This window comes from Choloepus didactylus, chromosome 7 (genome assembly GCF_015220235.1).
Source record: "Choloepus didactylus isolate mChoDid1 chromosome 7, mChoDid1.pri, whole genome shotgun sequence".
Classification (NCBI taxonomy): Eukaryota; Metazoa; Chordata; class Mammalia; order Pilosa; family Megalonychidae; genus Choloepus; species Choloepus didactylus.
The window spans coordinates 38,071,902-38,088,780 of NC_051313.1; the positions used below are offsets into that span (position 1 = coordinate 38,071,902).

The window sequence follows — 16,879 nt, forward strand, 5'->3', positions numbered from 1 at the left end:
GGAAGCAATAATTTCCTACTGTTTCTGCCTTTTAATAGCAATGTAGGAATAGTCTCCAAACCAAAGGTAAAAATGTTTCTGTCTACTCTTTCTTTTTCTAATCTACATCAGACATGGCTAAAATAAAACAGATCAAAATTGTATATACAATGTTTGCATCAAAATGCCAAAGAATTCAGCATTGCAACTACTAGAGCTGAGGAAGAAATACCTATGTTTAGTTTATTTCAGGAGTTAAGATGTTAGACTTTACTTGAAAATTGTATGTTTAACCTCCTCTTCATGTTTTTTTTTAAGCATTATCTTAATTTCCCTATAACTTTCTCAGTAATACTTATATCATTAAAGACCTCTTCCTCCATTTCTCATCCTTCCTTTGGAATTCAAGAATGCTGTTCAACACGAATGGTCAACCATTTCTTATTCCCAACCATTTCTAAAATAACTGCCAGTGACCTTCAAGCTATTATCCATGTAAAATGCAGCTCCTCATCTTGGTATGATTTATGTGACATCAGTGTGTGTTTACCCATCTTGTCTATGGCCAACTCCATAGATCATAGTAAAGCACAGACTCACAATTTCATTTATGCCAGGAAGATAAAATACTTCCTCTCATAGCTGTCATAGAACAAGGTGACAATTACATATCTTTCTTTTGCTAATGTGTAGGAGGCAGAGGGAGTCAGAGAACTATTCCAGTTGCTTAATCCCTCTAAACCTCAGTGGTTACTTGCAGTTGTAAATTGTACATCCTACTTTGGAAATGGGGTAGAAATGACCCCCAAATCAAAATGGCCCAATCTTGACAAGCAGATGTAATGCAGAAGGCAAATAGTCATTGCCTTCCCCCCCCCAAAAAAAATTATGATAAAAATGAACACGATACTATAACAAACCCCTATTTTATGTCCGGTCTGTAAAACAACCTGAAAAACCCATTTTAACAACTATCAGTGTACTCTCAGTCTGGCTTAGAGCTTTGGCCAAACCCTTGGCTAAATTGAATACCTGTAAAGCATCTTTCATATGACAGGAGAGCTCTTAGAACATTTTCTACAGGTTAAGCATTTTATATAGAAAGTTAATCAAAGACCCCAGATTTGTATGCCTTAACTATTAAAGTTGTCAAACCACTGACATACTCAGATTTGCAGTCTATGAAAGCAGGGTGGTCTTTGTATTCATTCTATTCCCATCCCAAAGGAACCTCATTGGAAACAGAGAAGAGTTGGTTGCTTAGGTCTACTTCTGTCTGGAATTTGTGATGAACTCTGACACCAACACCAGTATTCACAATGTGAACCCCACTCACTGTCTTTGAATGAGCCTCTCTTTCCATTTCAGGATCAGCCTTGCCCTTCACCCACCACCATCCCTCTTCGTCTTCAGTTGCATCACTGTGAAATGCCTGATCAGCTCTCCCTAATGCCTTCTTTCACCGTATTCTTCTTTCAGAGGTCAACAACAAGATGCTCTATTATGGGGAGGAGCAGGCACTTAGCCCAGAAGAAATCTCTGAGAAGCTGGTGTTGGCACAGGTGATGCTTCGGGAGATCAGAGGCCGTCAACCATTCCTTACCCAGCATGAGCTTGTGGATGAGGAGGCAGACGAAGCCCATGAACGTAGGTGCATCAACTTCTAGTTGACCCAGATCATGCTTGCTTTCTTTCTTTGTTCCACGGGAGGACACAGAGTCTAGGGCACAATATTTTGTCAAAGCCACTAATTACACTATTCAGAGCTACACAGAGTCTGGGACACAGTATTTTGTCAAAGCCACTAATTCCACTATTCAGAGCTATTTAGAATTTATATGTGACCTCAGGGAAGCATTCAGGACAACTTGACTATGTGACCCAGATTTTTAGATCCAAGGCCAACCTTGAGCTCTTGGGAAACAGCTGAGATTCTACAAGGAATCTACAAAACTTTAACTCCTGTGGGGAAGAAGTAGAGATATAGCAGCTGGTGAAAACTTACAAAACAGGGGAAAAAAGGACTGAAGAGAACCAATTCCAAGAACCACAATAAGAGAAGTTTTATTAAAAAGGCAGGCAAGTTACAAGACTATAAGCATTCATATTTCAAGGGCTGTGGATGACTTTTAATTTAGGTTTTCATATTTCAATTTGGCAAACTTGTTCTGTTTTCCTTTGTACATGAGTGTGCTGCCTTCAGTAGGAAACTTGCAATTTCTTATTGTTTTCCAACTTCCCTCGGAGTTTGTTTTGTTTACTTTTTATTATAATCTGTTCTTCTATGGTTATTAATGGGAAACCCTTTAGAAAAAGCTCAGAAGGGTTCGGAGGAATGGCAGATAAGCTGTGTTTCATTCTGCAAGAGTCTTGGGGAAACAGAAACAAGGATGATGGGGTAGCGGAGACAGGCCTGACGACAGGGCAGGTTACATGCCAGGCCAACCGCAGGACCAGTCTAACAAAATGAACATGGTGTGTGAGATGGGATGCGTCTCAGGACCCAACCAGGGACTGCGTGCAGTTACAGGAAATTCTCTAGGCGAAGGGTTCTTTACACAGGTCCAGGTGGTTTGTAAACTTGGAAAAGAAACAAGTTAAATCTTTATTTTCACTAATCTCCAAGTGAATTTTAACATTTCCTTTAATGGTAAAGGTGGGAACAAACCACAGTAATCTTTTTAAACCTATGACTCGGTCACCGTATCAGTTATCAGTTGCTGTCTAACAAGCCACCAAAGACATATAAGTTTAAAACAATAGTAAATATTTATCTGCTCATGATTTCACAGGTTGGCAATTTGAGTTGAAACTGGGGCAGCTCAGCTCACAAACATGTTAGGGGCCCTAGCTGGGATAGCTGGGTCTCTCTCTCCACCTGGGGTTTGACCCTCAAGGAGGCCAGCCCAAGCTTATTCAGATGGCAACAGGGTTCCAAGGAGGCAACAATGGAAGCTGCAAGGTCCCTTGAGACCTAGGCTTAGAACTCAACAATGTCTCTTCCACTGTTGGTCAAGAGCAGTCCAGACCAGTATGGGGAAATCAACTCCACCTATTGATAAGAGGAGCCAGAAAGAAAGAATTTGTGGCCTTTTTAATCCACACAATCAACAAAATAAACAACAGATTTGCATACCATATTTTAGCTGTTGCTGATTTCCCGCAGCATTGTTTAAACTCATAGAATAACATGAAATTATGGTAGTTATTAGACCCAGTTATTAGCCCTTGATCTTATAATTGAATGCATTAGTAATGAAGTACATATATTATTATATCACCAAATTGGTTTTTTAAAAATCTATTGGTCCTCTTTTTAATCCTATATATTTCATTTTCTGCATTTAAAAGTACTTTGTAAGAAAGGGTCTGTAGGCTTCACTAGATTGCAAAGGGGTCCATGTCACAAAGAGGGCTAAAAACACCTGCACTAAGTCATTTTCCTGCAATTGTCACTATCAACTTCTGTTAGTAATTATTGTGGATATTCTAGAAGAGGACTATTATTGTCATAAAGGTATATTAGGATACCAAGCATGTAAAGTCTTAACAGAAAGAACGAAGGAAACATCTCAGGCTCTCCCCCTTTTCTAAGTTAGGATGAGGCCAATGATGCTCAGGAGCCCTGGGGCTCTAACGTCACAGCCAGATGCTGGCAAGCTCCTTGCCTCTTTTAGAATTTAACAAGACCACGTAGGGAAATAGGACCGATCACATCTCTCCCTTAGCCACCTTCAGCCTAGTGGATGCATTTCCAACTGTTGTCTTTACTGAGCCATGAACATTGTCTTCTGCTTACCAGTGATAAAAAAAAAAATTCCACACCTCCACAAGACAGACTGATACTCCTTGAAGAAAAACAAGAAGGCACATAGTGCAGGTACTTTTGAGCAGAGAATAAAGACTCATATCAAGTTTAAGAATATCACATCATTGCCATCAGATTTTCTTTCCACCCAAAAATAATGGTTTGGGTTGCCCTACAGAAGCTAACTAAAACAGTTGTCTGGAGAGAAGGCAGCAAATGAGTGATTATAAACATCATTTTACCTTATTACTGTCAAGATAAATCAGGTTATTTTTAATAGAGAAAACTAGAGCATATCCAAGTCCTCTTTATATGGTAAAATTATTAGTAAGCTGGGTAATAGTAAGCAGAGTATAATGACATGGTTTTCACATAATGCATAATCATCTCAATGGGAAAACGAATCAAATCTTTCTCCTAGTTGACTACAGTCCAGGGACTCCGCAGCTCTACAAAACAGCAGCTTTTACTTCAAATATAGAACGTGGGGCTATTTTTGTGAAAAACAGCTGCATTCTCCGTTACTCAAGAAGGCCTGGCCTGATAAGTTTACAACTTTGCTAAATGCTGGGTGTAGTGGGAGGAGACAAGGAGAAGCTCAGGCTGAGTTTCTGTCTCCATTTCTCCCCAGTGCTGAGCCAGGCTGAAAGCTGGCAGAGGCTGCACAACGACACCCGCTCGCTGTTTCCTGTCATCCTGGAGCAGCTGGACGACTACCATGCTAAGTTGTCAGACCTCCAAGAATCACTGGACCAGGCCCTTAATCATGTCAGGGATGCTGAAGACATGAACAGGGCCACCGTGGCCAGGCAGCGGGATCACGAGGTACAGTGGACACAAGGGACTCTAAAGGCATTTTGGGCATAGATAAGGTGAAGTTACACCAAGAAGGGACAGGTAGTATAAAATGTTTTAAGCATTGGTACTTTTTCTTTTTTTTTCTTTTTTTTTTCTTTTTTTGCTGCTGTGATTTGCTAATCTAAGGAAATGTACCTAAAATCCAGTTGAAAGTATTTATAATTGTTTGGTTCTTATATTTGTAAGAATGCAATTGTTTTTGGTGCTTGAGTCTGGGTGAACGGATGTGTTGCTTTTGCAAGTGGGTAAGCGACGCGTTATTTCTAGGCGTAACTGTTTTAATCCTGAGAGCACTAGAACACCAAAGCAGCCCAGAACTGTGTTCCTGGAAGAGCATGTGTCATGTCTGGAGAGCTTCACTAGGCAAATCAAACAGCCTGGCTGGCCAGCAGCTGCAGTTGAGGTAGACTAATTCAAGCCAAGGCCACGCAAATACAAAGAGGTGAGGGAAAATTCCATATACAACGTAGGTATGTAAAGACAATCATCAGTGTCACCCACGATTTAGAGAACCAGTGGTGGTCAAATGTCCAGTCCAAGCACCACGTGCACTCAGAACAACCACCATCCAGAGGGGTCATCTTCCTTCTGATAGGAAGACACGTGCAAATTTGGACATATTTATAAAGGTTAGGGTTAAAAAGCACCATCACAAATGGAAAATGACTATGAGTAAATTCATTAACTAGTTATGCTTATTTTTATTGTCAGTAACTCCAAATTAAACTTGGCTCTTTGCCCTGATTTTCACTCATCACCATCTCTCAGTAAGAGCTGTAAAATTTCCTAAATAAAAGCAAATTACTCTCAGTACCACCAATCTGATAGGAACAAACCCATAGCCAATGTTTTTAGAATAATAGTGGTCAGTATAGTGCTTTCTGTTAGCCAAATGCATGATCATCTTTCATGAGAAAATTAAAACACAAAATGACAATTTCTTCAAGATTTTAAGATAGTCATTGGGACTCATCCATATCGTTGAATCTTCCTTTTTCCCCCACCCCCTCATCCAGTCAAGCATAGGATCTGCCAGTTTACCATCTGAGTTTTTTTTCTTCCTGCCCTCTTTTCTATTCGTCTAAAATATCTCTAGTTCTGGCTTTCATCATCTCTGAACCAAGCAAGCCTCCTCCTTTCTCTCCTCCATTCTGTTCCTTCCAGTCCATCCTCCCCACCCTGGCGCAGTGGCCGAGCTAGATCTCAGTCTGACCACGTCACCACTTGCTCTCTTTAAGACGCTTCATTTCCCCCTCACCATCCGGAACAGTGCTTTTTACTCTGTAGTTTGTGAACCATTTATTGGGTCCTAAAATAAGTTTGGGGAGATGTAACTAGCATTTTTGAAAATGAAAAAATAAAAAGATGGAAAAGTTTGGGTAACAGATGGTGGTGATGGTAACACAACCTTGTGAACGTAATTAACAGCACTGAATTTTATGTATGAATGTGGTTAAAAGGGGAATTTTAGGTTGTATATGTAATACTAGAATAAATATTGAAGAAAAAGTCCATGGAACCACAAAACACAAACAGTAAACCCTAAGTTTAAACTATAGACTATAGTTAATAGTACACTTACAAAAATGTGCTTTTGTCAATTGTAACAAATGTCCCATGGCAATGCAAGATGTTAATAAAAGGGTGGTATATGGGAACCCTGTATTTTTATGCATGAAAAGAAAAGGAAATAGAATAAAAGGAAATAGGGTAGAATGGAAAATATTAAAGTGCATCACATACAATAGGGCATGGTTTCATAACATTTCTGTTTAAGTTATGTGTGCTGGGTTGTAGTATATAATACATTTCTTATTGTGGGCCATGGTTAACAACACTTGAAAGACACTGTCCTATAGGATATCTATCCTCTTTCACATGGCACATGGGATTTTCTCTGAGCTGTCCCTCCCAGCCTCACCTCTTGCTGCTCCCTGTCTCACACGTTCACTTCAGGCAATATCATACCACTCATAATCCCATCTGCCTGGAATGGTGACTTCTTTCTCTTTTCTCTTTTCCTCATCTGGCTAACCCTGCTCACCCTTTAAGTCTTAACTCTGGCATCTCCTCCTCCAGGCAGCCCACCCCCCATCCCCATGTTGCATCAGAGACTCCTCTCCAGGGATCCCATAATGCCTTGTGCAGAGTTCTATTTCTGTATTGTGATTATCTGTGAATGGGTCTGACTCCTTCACCAAACTGGGGTTCCAAAAGTCAGGGAATCGTGTCTTATTAATTTTTGAATCCTCAGCACTTAGCACAATGCCTGGCACAAATTAAGAGCTCATTGCATGTCAATTTAATTAAAACTTTTAAGGACTTTCCAATTCTGGATCCTGTAGTTCTGCCAAATTATGCCCAGGTTTATTGGAGATCAGTTGTCAGTACTAAGCAATAAGTGATTCTTCCCATCCAGAGAAATTTAAACCCATAGTCCTAATCTGACAGGTAACTCTGTTCTGTTCCCAAGAGAGGAGTCAGAGTGTTTAAGTAAGAGACAGCATCCCTGCAACCTCATGCAACTATTTTAGGGGTTCACAGCTAAGGACTGAGACCACCCCACAGTCAGTACTGAGGGCCCTGAGGGAGCAGTGGGCCTGCCAATCCCCACCAGTCCCAGTAGGATGGGGGCAACCAGTGGCCCACAGGAGATCCCAGCCAGACCAGAACTGTCGCCTTAGCCACAAGTTAAGGCTCCATTACCAAAAAAAAAAGTGAGACCTATTATTCGTAGTAGTGGTAAACTGAACATGGTTTCATTTCAGATTGTGAATTTTCAGTCTCAGCAAAGAGCTTTGTCATCTATGTGAAGACCTGAGCTAGAGAACGCATGCAAGTATAATGTGTGGTGACATGTTCAGTTCTCTATCGATTTATTTTTAGGAGTGGGTCCTTTGCAAAGCCCTTAATGAAGAAGGGTGGTACATAACCAATGAACCGAGAACCATAGTATCCGCTTAGGCACAGACCAGCTGATTATCACTAATGATTGATAAATTCCAGGGCTAGTGTCAGGGTGCCTTAATCTTTGTAAATGTAGTAAACATTGGACAGTCTTACTCATATGAAGTGTCCAATCCTAAAAGTAAGTGATTGCCCAGCTAGCTTTTAATGAAACTTTTCTTATGCACACTTTTTAAAAATAAAGAACCTCATGTGGATACTAGGATTTTGGCACTTTAATGATTCAGACAGATGGTAGGCCTTCGTTCAGCTTTGCTAAACACGCTTTTCTACTGAGTACAAATGAACAGCATAAACCGGATTCCAGGAAAAGAACAGCACAGCATTGAGGTATTTTAAAGCTGAGCTCAGTCTCAGTTTTTCTTCCCCTTCCTGGCCTCCAGAGGTTGGCATTTGTCAAAGTTCCACCAACCCTTTGCCCTCATCCTTCCTTTGGTGTCTTCACCCATTATCACCACTTCAGTCCTGGAGAGGGATTGGTGGGTCAACATCTTTGTCTGTAGGAACCCCATAGTGCAGATTTCACATTGACAGCTCTCTGCAGGAATTGCCACGGGGATGTGCCCCAACATTACCTTTTAAAATCAACTCATTTTTCTCCAAGTTCCCTTCCTAATCTCTCCATTTTTGTTGGGCTAGAAATCAGAGGCATCTCCTCTCCCTTACAAGCCACCAGGCTCCATTCATCACGTTGGTTCTGCAGGTGGCTATTAGTCCAGCCCTTATTGTCTCATGCTTGGGCGTTCTCATCTGCCTTCTGATTTGACCCCCTGGCTTCTCCTCCCCATCCAGACTACTGTCAGAGTAGATTTCCTAAGGTGTTTCTCTAATTGTGTAAAAAATATATAATGAATCTTCCAATGCCTTCACTAGCTTCCAACTAAAGAAAGGTAAATTGCCCAGCCATGAGTTGAGCCCACCTATCTTCCATGGGTATTTCTTGACCACCCTGCAAAACCTGCTTCCCAGCCAATGGAGACTATGCATTTTCCTTCTTGCTTTCCTTTGCTCCTGGTGTGTCCTTTGCTCATCTCTCCTCATCTATGCCTAATTCTATAGAGGTTTTAAGAACTAGATTAAATGTTTCCCTCCATAGAGTGCCTCACCTACTTGCTCGGTTCCAGTGGTTCTTAAATTTTTGCAGCGTTCCTTTTGAGAAGTCAAGAAGAACTATGAAGCACATACACATATACACATGCACACACTTTCCACAAAGAAAAGTGGACTTGTTTATACACACAAGGTTGGCATACAAGTTCTGGTGGTCCATTTTAACCCCAGGTTAAGAATGCTACCTGCCAGCAGGGATCTCTTCTTCCTTGGTACTACTGTAGCCCTTGATTGTACCTCTGAAATGATCATCTGGCCTTATGACCCCGACATATGTTCTCCAGTCTAGGAGGCATCATTAATTGCTGAATGCAGTAATGTGTAGCTTGTCTGTATATGTGTGTGCATGTGTGATGTGCATTTAATCTCCCCCCACTAGATTCTAAGCATCCAAAAGGCAGCAATCCTGCCTTGCACAAATTATTCTTCTTAGCACTTCACATGACGTCTTGCATTTCTTATACTTGTTGATGGATGGGTAGAGGAACAAATGCATGAAGCACTCTCAAGTAATACAGAAGTGATTTTTCTATACCAGTTATGCTTCATTATAAATATTATTTTCATATTAATTTGGACTTCTAAATTACTAACTAATACCATTAGCATTCTTTGTATACTTTTGTTTATTTAAATGTAATGAACTTTAATTTCTTCCAACATGATTTAAACCCAACCTTTCATTTATAGAGTAGTCTGTATAACAAATTGGTTTGAATGGATGTTCATATCTATTCAAAATCAAAAATAACCCCATAGGTTGATCACTTTGATATGTGCAAACAGTAGCCATATAACTAATAATTACAATATCTATTTCTTTATCCTACTCCCAACTCCAAAGGGTAATAGAATTATAAATTTTTTATTAGATGAATATAGGATTCTGTATTTTTAAAATAGGTAAAATACTCTTTAGAAAGCACTGTTTAGGGATTCTTGTAAACCAAAACTCTGCTTTCCCAGGACTGTTTCTTGCTTTTTCTTTTAAGGATAAGAAAATTTAATTTTTGCATATGTGAAGTGGATGCTGAAGCATGCTGAATAGTGCTAATTATGTCATTTTCATAGTTATTAGTTTTTGAAACTTTCTTTTGTTCAGATTGACCATCTTTCTATGAAACAAAATTGTTTAGAGCTAATTGTATTCATCTCTGTTTAATGCCACATATAAGTGGGGAAACCCTTGAACTTGAAGCATATCATTTTCTAACCACTGCAAATAAGCTTATCACCCAGTACTGTTAATACACCCCTTTGAAGTCTGGCTTGTGACTTCAGGGAGTTAGCAAATGTTCCCTTAAGGCAACCCGATACAAGAGCTTACAGAAGGGTTATATCATAGATGCTGTAAAAGGAAAAATGCTCTGTGAGAGCTAAATAATACCAACCTTTTTTCAACTCTCTTCCTTTACATTCTTTAACACACATACTTTACATTGCTGCTTTGGTGAAGAGTTGTGTAAGTACCTTTTAGTGGAGATAAGAAAATTTAACTCCAGATACTGTGTTAGACTTGATGGATATAGAGGGGAAATTGTGTTCTTTTTGAAATATTCCTACATTAAGGCAAAGCTCGAATGCAATTCTTTTCTATCCATAGTAGACCTATGACTTTTCCTATAGCAATGTGTTCGGAAAAGATGGTTCCATGTTTCCTTTCCACTAAATCAGGCAAAACTCAGGGACTAAGAAAGGACACTGAGATGAACTTAAAAGAAAGTTTTGAACTATTTCCTTCTAGCTCCAAGTTTTCTGTAATTATTTCTATGACATTCTAGATTACACCATAACTTGTGTATTTCAATTCCTGTTTAAATTAATATTATTTCTAAGGTGACTTCAGTTCATTGTTTAACTCAAATTATAAAATATCTTACTTTTCCCTCCTACAGTTTCATTCCTTTTTGCTTTGAAACACTGAATTCACTTGAAGTCCTATAATATTTCTTCAGAATAACGATATTTCTGCCTCTAGAACCCAAACGTAAAGGTAGAAATTAAACCATTCATCAAAAAAATATTTAAGCACTTGGGCAATTTCCTTCCTCAAAAAGACTTAGCATCCAACATAAAAAACTCAGAGTGGTATGAGGCGAAATCATGATTTTATGTTTTTATAATAGGACCATCTTAAATTTTTAAATTTTTAAAAGCACATTAACATATTAACAAAGCATATTCTTTATTCCTGTAGAAATGGGCTATTTGTTCCTGGCCCAAAGTTGGCACTGGATACATGCTTTTGTTGCTGGGCTAAGGTGGAGAATTCTTTGCCCGATGAGCTCAAATGACCAATTCCTGAGACACAGGGTTTCAAAGAGAGAAAGAGTTTTATTGCTAGGCACAAAGCAGGAGAGCAGATGGCCTATCAGTCCTAAATGTGTCTCCCCAAACTGATAGTTCTATAGCATCAAAAGATGGGCAGGTTTTAGGACAATGAGTGCAATGGCCCCAGATGATGTAATTAGAAGTGATTTAATTATTGGGCATGCACCCGTTTATTACATGCTTCATCACAGAATGTATGTAAGAAAATGGCAGCCTTAATATGTTGATGGGCATGATTTTTAGTATTAAAATGACGTATAGGTGACTTGTAGGTTAAAGTCTAAGCTACTGCACATGTCAGGCAGAACCATTTTGGTTAGATCCAGCTTCGGTTATCAAAATAACCTTAGATTTGGGATGGGTTAGTTCTTGGGTCTGTGCTGACCCTGGACCCTTCAATAATAAACATTAGGGGCTGTCTTTAGTGCTCATAAGACTTTAAAGTCAAAAAACTGGATAAGTGGGTACAGGTGAAGGTTATTCACAAAGTTTGTATAATCACAAGGGCACAAGATAAAAGCTATACAATCATTATCAGAGATCAAGGCAGCTGGATTACAGTTCAAAGATTTCAGGTATTTCCCTCTGTCTACTCTAATATAACAGAAAGTAAAAAGGAATATCTATATCATGATTCGGTAATCATGATCAGTCCTTAAATCCTAACTTCTCAGTTACACTTTTTAAATTAATGTGTGTGTGTGTATGTAATACATATTTATATAATAACCTACAGAGCTTGTATTCAATCCAACATCCATAGTCCCACTTCACATTTATGGGGAAAAGAGTCAATTACCCTCTCTGAAGCGCTAACCCTCTCTTTAAGGTAATGACATTATAAATAACAATAACTAAGTGCTTCAAACCTCCCAAGGTACCTATTTTTGTCATCTTCAAAGTATAAATGAGAAAACTGAGCATAAGACGGGTCTCCCCAATGTCGCCCAGCAAATAAGTGGTGGGGCTGTGATATGAACCAAGATTTGTCTAGTTCCAAAGACAGCAAGTTGCCCTGCACGGCCACTTCACCTGATGGCTCCTCTGAATAGACACGTGATTCCTCTCTCCCTTGCTCTTCTTTCCTGCAGAAGCAACACGAGAGACTGAGGGAGCAAATGGAAGTAGTGAACACTTCTCTGCGGGCATCTGAGGACTCTCTGACAGTGTCTCGTCTGACTCTTCCAGAACTTGATGATATAATAATGGTAAGAACACATGTGACTTATTCAGATTTGTATTTACAGCAGGTTAGAACAGCTCATTGTCATGGAAGAATAATCAAATTCAATTCTACTCTATCAACTTAGCTAGCATTTTAAAATAAGATCTTTTTTAGATCTGAATTTTTTAGACTGAATTTTTCAGTTTCTTCCATTGTACAATGGCCATTACTCGTGTGTCTACTTAAACATACATTTCAATTAAATAAAGTTAAATTTTTAATTCCACAGTTGCACTAGCCACATTTCAAGTGCTCAGTTGTCAAGCATGGTTAGCAGTTACTATATTGGACAGCACAGACATCTCAGAAAGTTCTACTGAAGTGCTGATATAGATCTATCTTGTCACTCTTATAAGTTGTGTTTAATAAAGCTGATATTAGAAAATCAATAAAACTCAAATTTTGAAGCAGTAGAAATTTTCCAATAAAATGCAGTGAACAAAATCATCATGAAATTACTCAGCTCTTGTTGTTAACTGTGGAAGGATGTAATTTTAAGGCCATCTCATCCCCATCTCATTCTTTGGCTATTTCAGCACCAACCTCCCTTCCTTTCCCTCCATCCCAACTCCCATCATTATTTTGGTGACATCAAAATCCCTATGGTTTGGAACACCAACTCTCTGAGCTCCAGATCTTTGAACTTCTCCAGTACAACAGTCTTCCTCCAACCCATCTCTGATATTCCTCCCATGACCATACCCAGCTATTGTCATCAGTAACTCCTCCCAAATCCCCGTTTCAAGCACACCTCCCTCTTTGAGTGCCATCTATTAACTCACTCTAGAATCTCCACTCTAACAGTTCTCTGACCACATAGAGACCTCTTCCACTTCGTTTAGCTTACCCCTCTCATAGTGTCTCTTTTCTCCTTGGACAGCTAAGGTCACCAATACAAGCCTTCTATTGCAAACACTCCCTTCTCCCATGCCCACCCACTCCTCCATTGTACTCACCTGAGAATCCTAACCCTTTCTAAATCCAAGTATCCCCTACTCCATGGCTGTCCCAGAGCAGCCATATATGACTGGTGGGAAACCCAGCTCCCCATCTATCAGTCCCAGCTGGTGATGTTGTGTTTCAGTTTGCTAAAGCTGCCAGAATACGGTATACCAGAAATGGGTTGGCTTTTACAATGGGGATTTATTAGCTTACAAATTTACAGTTCTTAAGTCATGAAAATGTCCAAATTAAGGCATCTACAGGAGAATGCCTTCCCTGAAGAAAGGCTGCCAGCATCTGGGACACCTCTGTTACATGAGAAAGCACATGGTTGGTGGCTGCTGGTCCCTCTCTCCTAGGTTTTGTTGCTTTCAGCTTCTGGCTTCAATGTCTTCCTCTCTCAGCTTCTGTGGGTGTGTCCTTGTCTTTCAGCTTCTCTGGGGCTTCTCTGAGCTCTCTGAACTTTTCTCTGTGTGTCCTTTATCCTCTTATAAAGGACTCCAGTAAGGGGATCAAGACCCATCTTGAAAGGGGTGGGTCACATCTCGATTGAAATAACCTAACCAAAGGTCCTACCCATAGTAGGTCTGCACCCATAGGAATGGGCTAAAAAAACATGGTCTTTTCTTGGGTATATAATAGCTTCAAAAGAATACACTTTGCTTCATGCTTCATTGAAAAAATTAGAGAGAGAAAAAAAGAGAACTCCCTCATCTTTCTTTCCCAAATCTACCAACCCATCTGCATCGGCATCCACACCTCTATTTCTCTCCTGATGTAATGAATGAAATGTCCTCCTGTCAAATTCCAGACCCTCCACTTGTGCTCTGAATCCCATCCTTCTTCACCTTGAAGTGAGGATTTCAGGGTTTCACTTCTGAAATTATGCCTCCTCTCTTCTGTATCATCCAGTTCTCTCTCTTTACTGAATCACTGCTGTCAACATATACACATACTCTATTACCACCTTTCTTTTAAAAATTAAAAAGAGAAAAGCTCTTGCCCTCATATTCCCTCTAACTTCTGCCCCATCACTCTGGTCAGCTTCGCAGAAAAACATCTCAAGAGTCACTTACAGCTTCTGTTTCCACCCCTAACCTTCTGTACTCAACCCACTCTGAGACATCCCGGCCCCCTCCACTGCAGCTGTTCTTGTCAAGGTCACCAACGAGCTTCATGTATCCAAAGCCATGGTTATTTCTCATTCCTGGGCTTTGGTAACTTCCCAGCTGCATTGTTAGCCCTCCCTCCTTGTTTAAACACTCAGAGCTCTGTCTTGACTCCTCCAATAACCTGCTCACCTGGTTCTTCTCCTTCCTCACTGCCTCTTCAGCTTCCTCTACTAGCTTCCTTTCTTGTCCTCTACATGGTAAATATTTTAGGCTCTATTGGCCACTTACAGTCTCTGTCCTTTTTCTTCTTTGTTTTTTATTTATTGGACTTAAAAAAAAAAACTCTTTAAAAATGCAGCAGAAATGGGACTTCACAGGGGGTGAAGTCCATATAAAAGCTGGCGTTGGGCCATACTTGGCCCTGGGCAGTAGTTCCCATCCCTGTTCTGGCTAATGAAAACCTCAGGGTTCAGTCAGGGTCCCCTTTTCTATGTATACTTTCTTCCTACTTGATCTCATTCAATCCCGTGGCTTTGAAGAATAATTATATGGTTATGATTCCACAATTTATACTTCCAGCTCTGACACCACCACTGAGTTCCAAACTCCTATATCCAAATGCTTAGTTGATGTTTTCAAGAATTCAATATGGTATGTAGCAAGATCACAGTTTCATCTGCAGCTTAGAGGTATAATAGGCATGTCAAATTGACATATTCTGATTAATACCTGCTTCTCCCCAGTCTCAGTAAGTGGCACAACCCAGTGGCTTAAATAAAAAATCTAGAAGTCATTCTTGGTTTCTCCTTTCTCCTCACTCTCATTTTTGTAAGACTTATTGGTCCGATCTCCAAAATAAATCTTGATTCTGACTGCTTCCCTCCACCTCTGCTGCTGCTTCTAGTCCAAGCTTCCTCATATTTAGCATGAATTACAAGAGTCTCCTAACTGAACCATTTGCCTTCATTCTTGCCTCTCAGGATTCATGCTCTATGAAGCAGCAGGACAATCTTTTAAAAACATAATCAGATCACATTATTTTACCCATGTAACTCTCCAGTGACACAGTAAAAAAAAGACATTTTCCCGTGGCCCACTAGGTCCTAGGTGGCCTTACTCCTGCCTACCTCTCTGACCTCAGGCCCTCACTCACTATGCTTCAGCCCACCAAACTCCTGTTTCTCAAGCACACTGTGCTTATTCCTGCCTCGGGACCCTTGCACCTACTGTCCCCAAATCCTCAAATGGTTTGTGTCCATATGGCCCTTCAATCCATGTGAGTCCATCACACTCAATTATTCTCAATCCCATCCAACCCTTTTATATTTTACTCAAAATACTTTTCACTTTCTGAAATTACCTTGTTTGCTTATTTGTTCACTTGTTTATTATCTGAAACTTCCCACTAGATTGTGAATTCTTTGAGAACAGAGACTGTTCTCCACTCAATACTCTATCTCCTAAAAGAGAGGCTGTCACATAGTGAACATTTGTTGAATGAATGAGTAAAGATGGAATGTCTGTGGCAATTTTTCTGCTTATAAAATTAAAGCCAATTATTTTCAAAGTATGTTTCCCGTGATCAACCAAATTTCTTGAAGCATATCATACTATCTCCATAAAAAAAAAAATCCTCTGTAATAGGAACTATGCTACATTCTGAGTGTACAAAGATCAACAACAGCTCCTGCCTCCTAGGATTTGAAGTCTAATAAATGAAACAGCCATGTAAAGTGATTACAGGAAAATGATAAGTGGATAATAGAAACATGTGGTAATATTTAACCCACTCTGAAGAGATTAGGGATGGCTTTATCAAAGAAGTAAGATTTGAGCTGAAGTTTGAGGGATCAGTAGGAATTTTCCAGATCAATCAGGCAGAAAAAAAAGGAAAGACATTCCAGGTAAGAAAAGGCACAGAGGCCAAAAAAAAAAAACAAAACAGAGCCTTCAAGCAAGAATTAGTCAAAGTTGGACCATATGATGGAGTGGAGTGGGAAGTGGGGAGAAATAATAAAATCGGTAAGAGAGAAGGGGTCAGTTAATATAGAATCCCTAAGCCGCGCTAAGGAATTTGGATTTATTCCTGCAAAGCAACTGGCTAATTTCGAGGAGGGGAAATAATATTATCAGATTTGCTTTATAGAAAAATCATTATTCCTACAAGGTGGTGGAGAAGGGATTAGAAGACCAAAGTCAAGGTGTAGAAAGAGGTTAGATCACACAGAGGAGAGGAAAGGGCTGGTAGTCGCACTGAGGAACACGAGCATCTTAAGGCCTCTTTCCCAGCCAGTGAAATAGAAGACCCAGGAGAAAGCAGCACACACAAGCTAGGAAAAGAGAGCATTTTAAGGCAAAGACAGTGACCAACGCTGTCACAAACTAGAGAGAGGTCCAGTAAATAAAGATTGTAAAGTGTTCAGTGGATCTGGCAATATGGGGCTTTGACATTGAGGAACTTAGCAAGAACCATTTCCATGGAGTGTCTTGCATCAAAGCAAGAGAAGAACCTGGAGGGGAATCTAGAGCTGAGGAACAGGTTAACTT

At 39.9% G+C, this 16,879-nt stretch overlaps 1 protein-coding gene across 4 annotated transcripts in view; it reads left to right on the forward strand.

Moving 5' to 3' along the window:
• LAMA4 (laminin subunit alpha 4) overlaps nt 1-16,879 on the forward strand; it is a 157,274-nt gene that overhangs the window by 76,235 nt on the left and 64,160 nt on the right. For all 4 annotated transcript variants that reach the window (XM_037842608.1, XM_037842609.1, XM_037842610.1 and 1 more), the window contains exons 10-12: nt 1,459-1,626; nt 4,419-4,612; nt 12,145-12,261. In XM_037842608.1, coding sequence (XP_037698536.1) covers nt 1,459-1,626; nt 4,419-4,612; nt 12,145-12,261 — 479 coding nt within the window. The remainder of the gene's footprint in view (nt 1-1,458; nt 1,627-4,418; nt 4,613-12,144; nt 12,262-16,879) is intronic.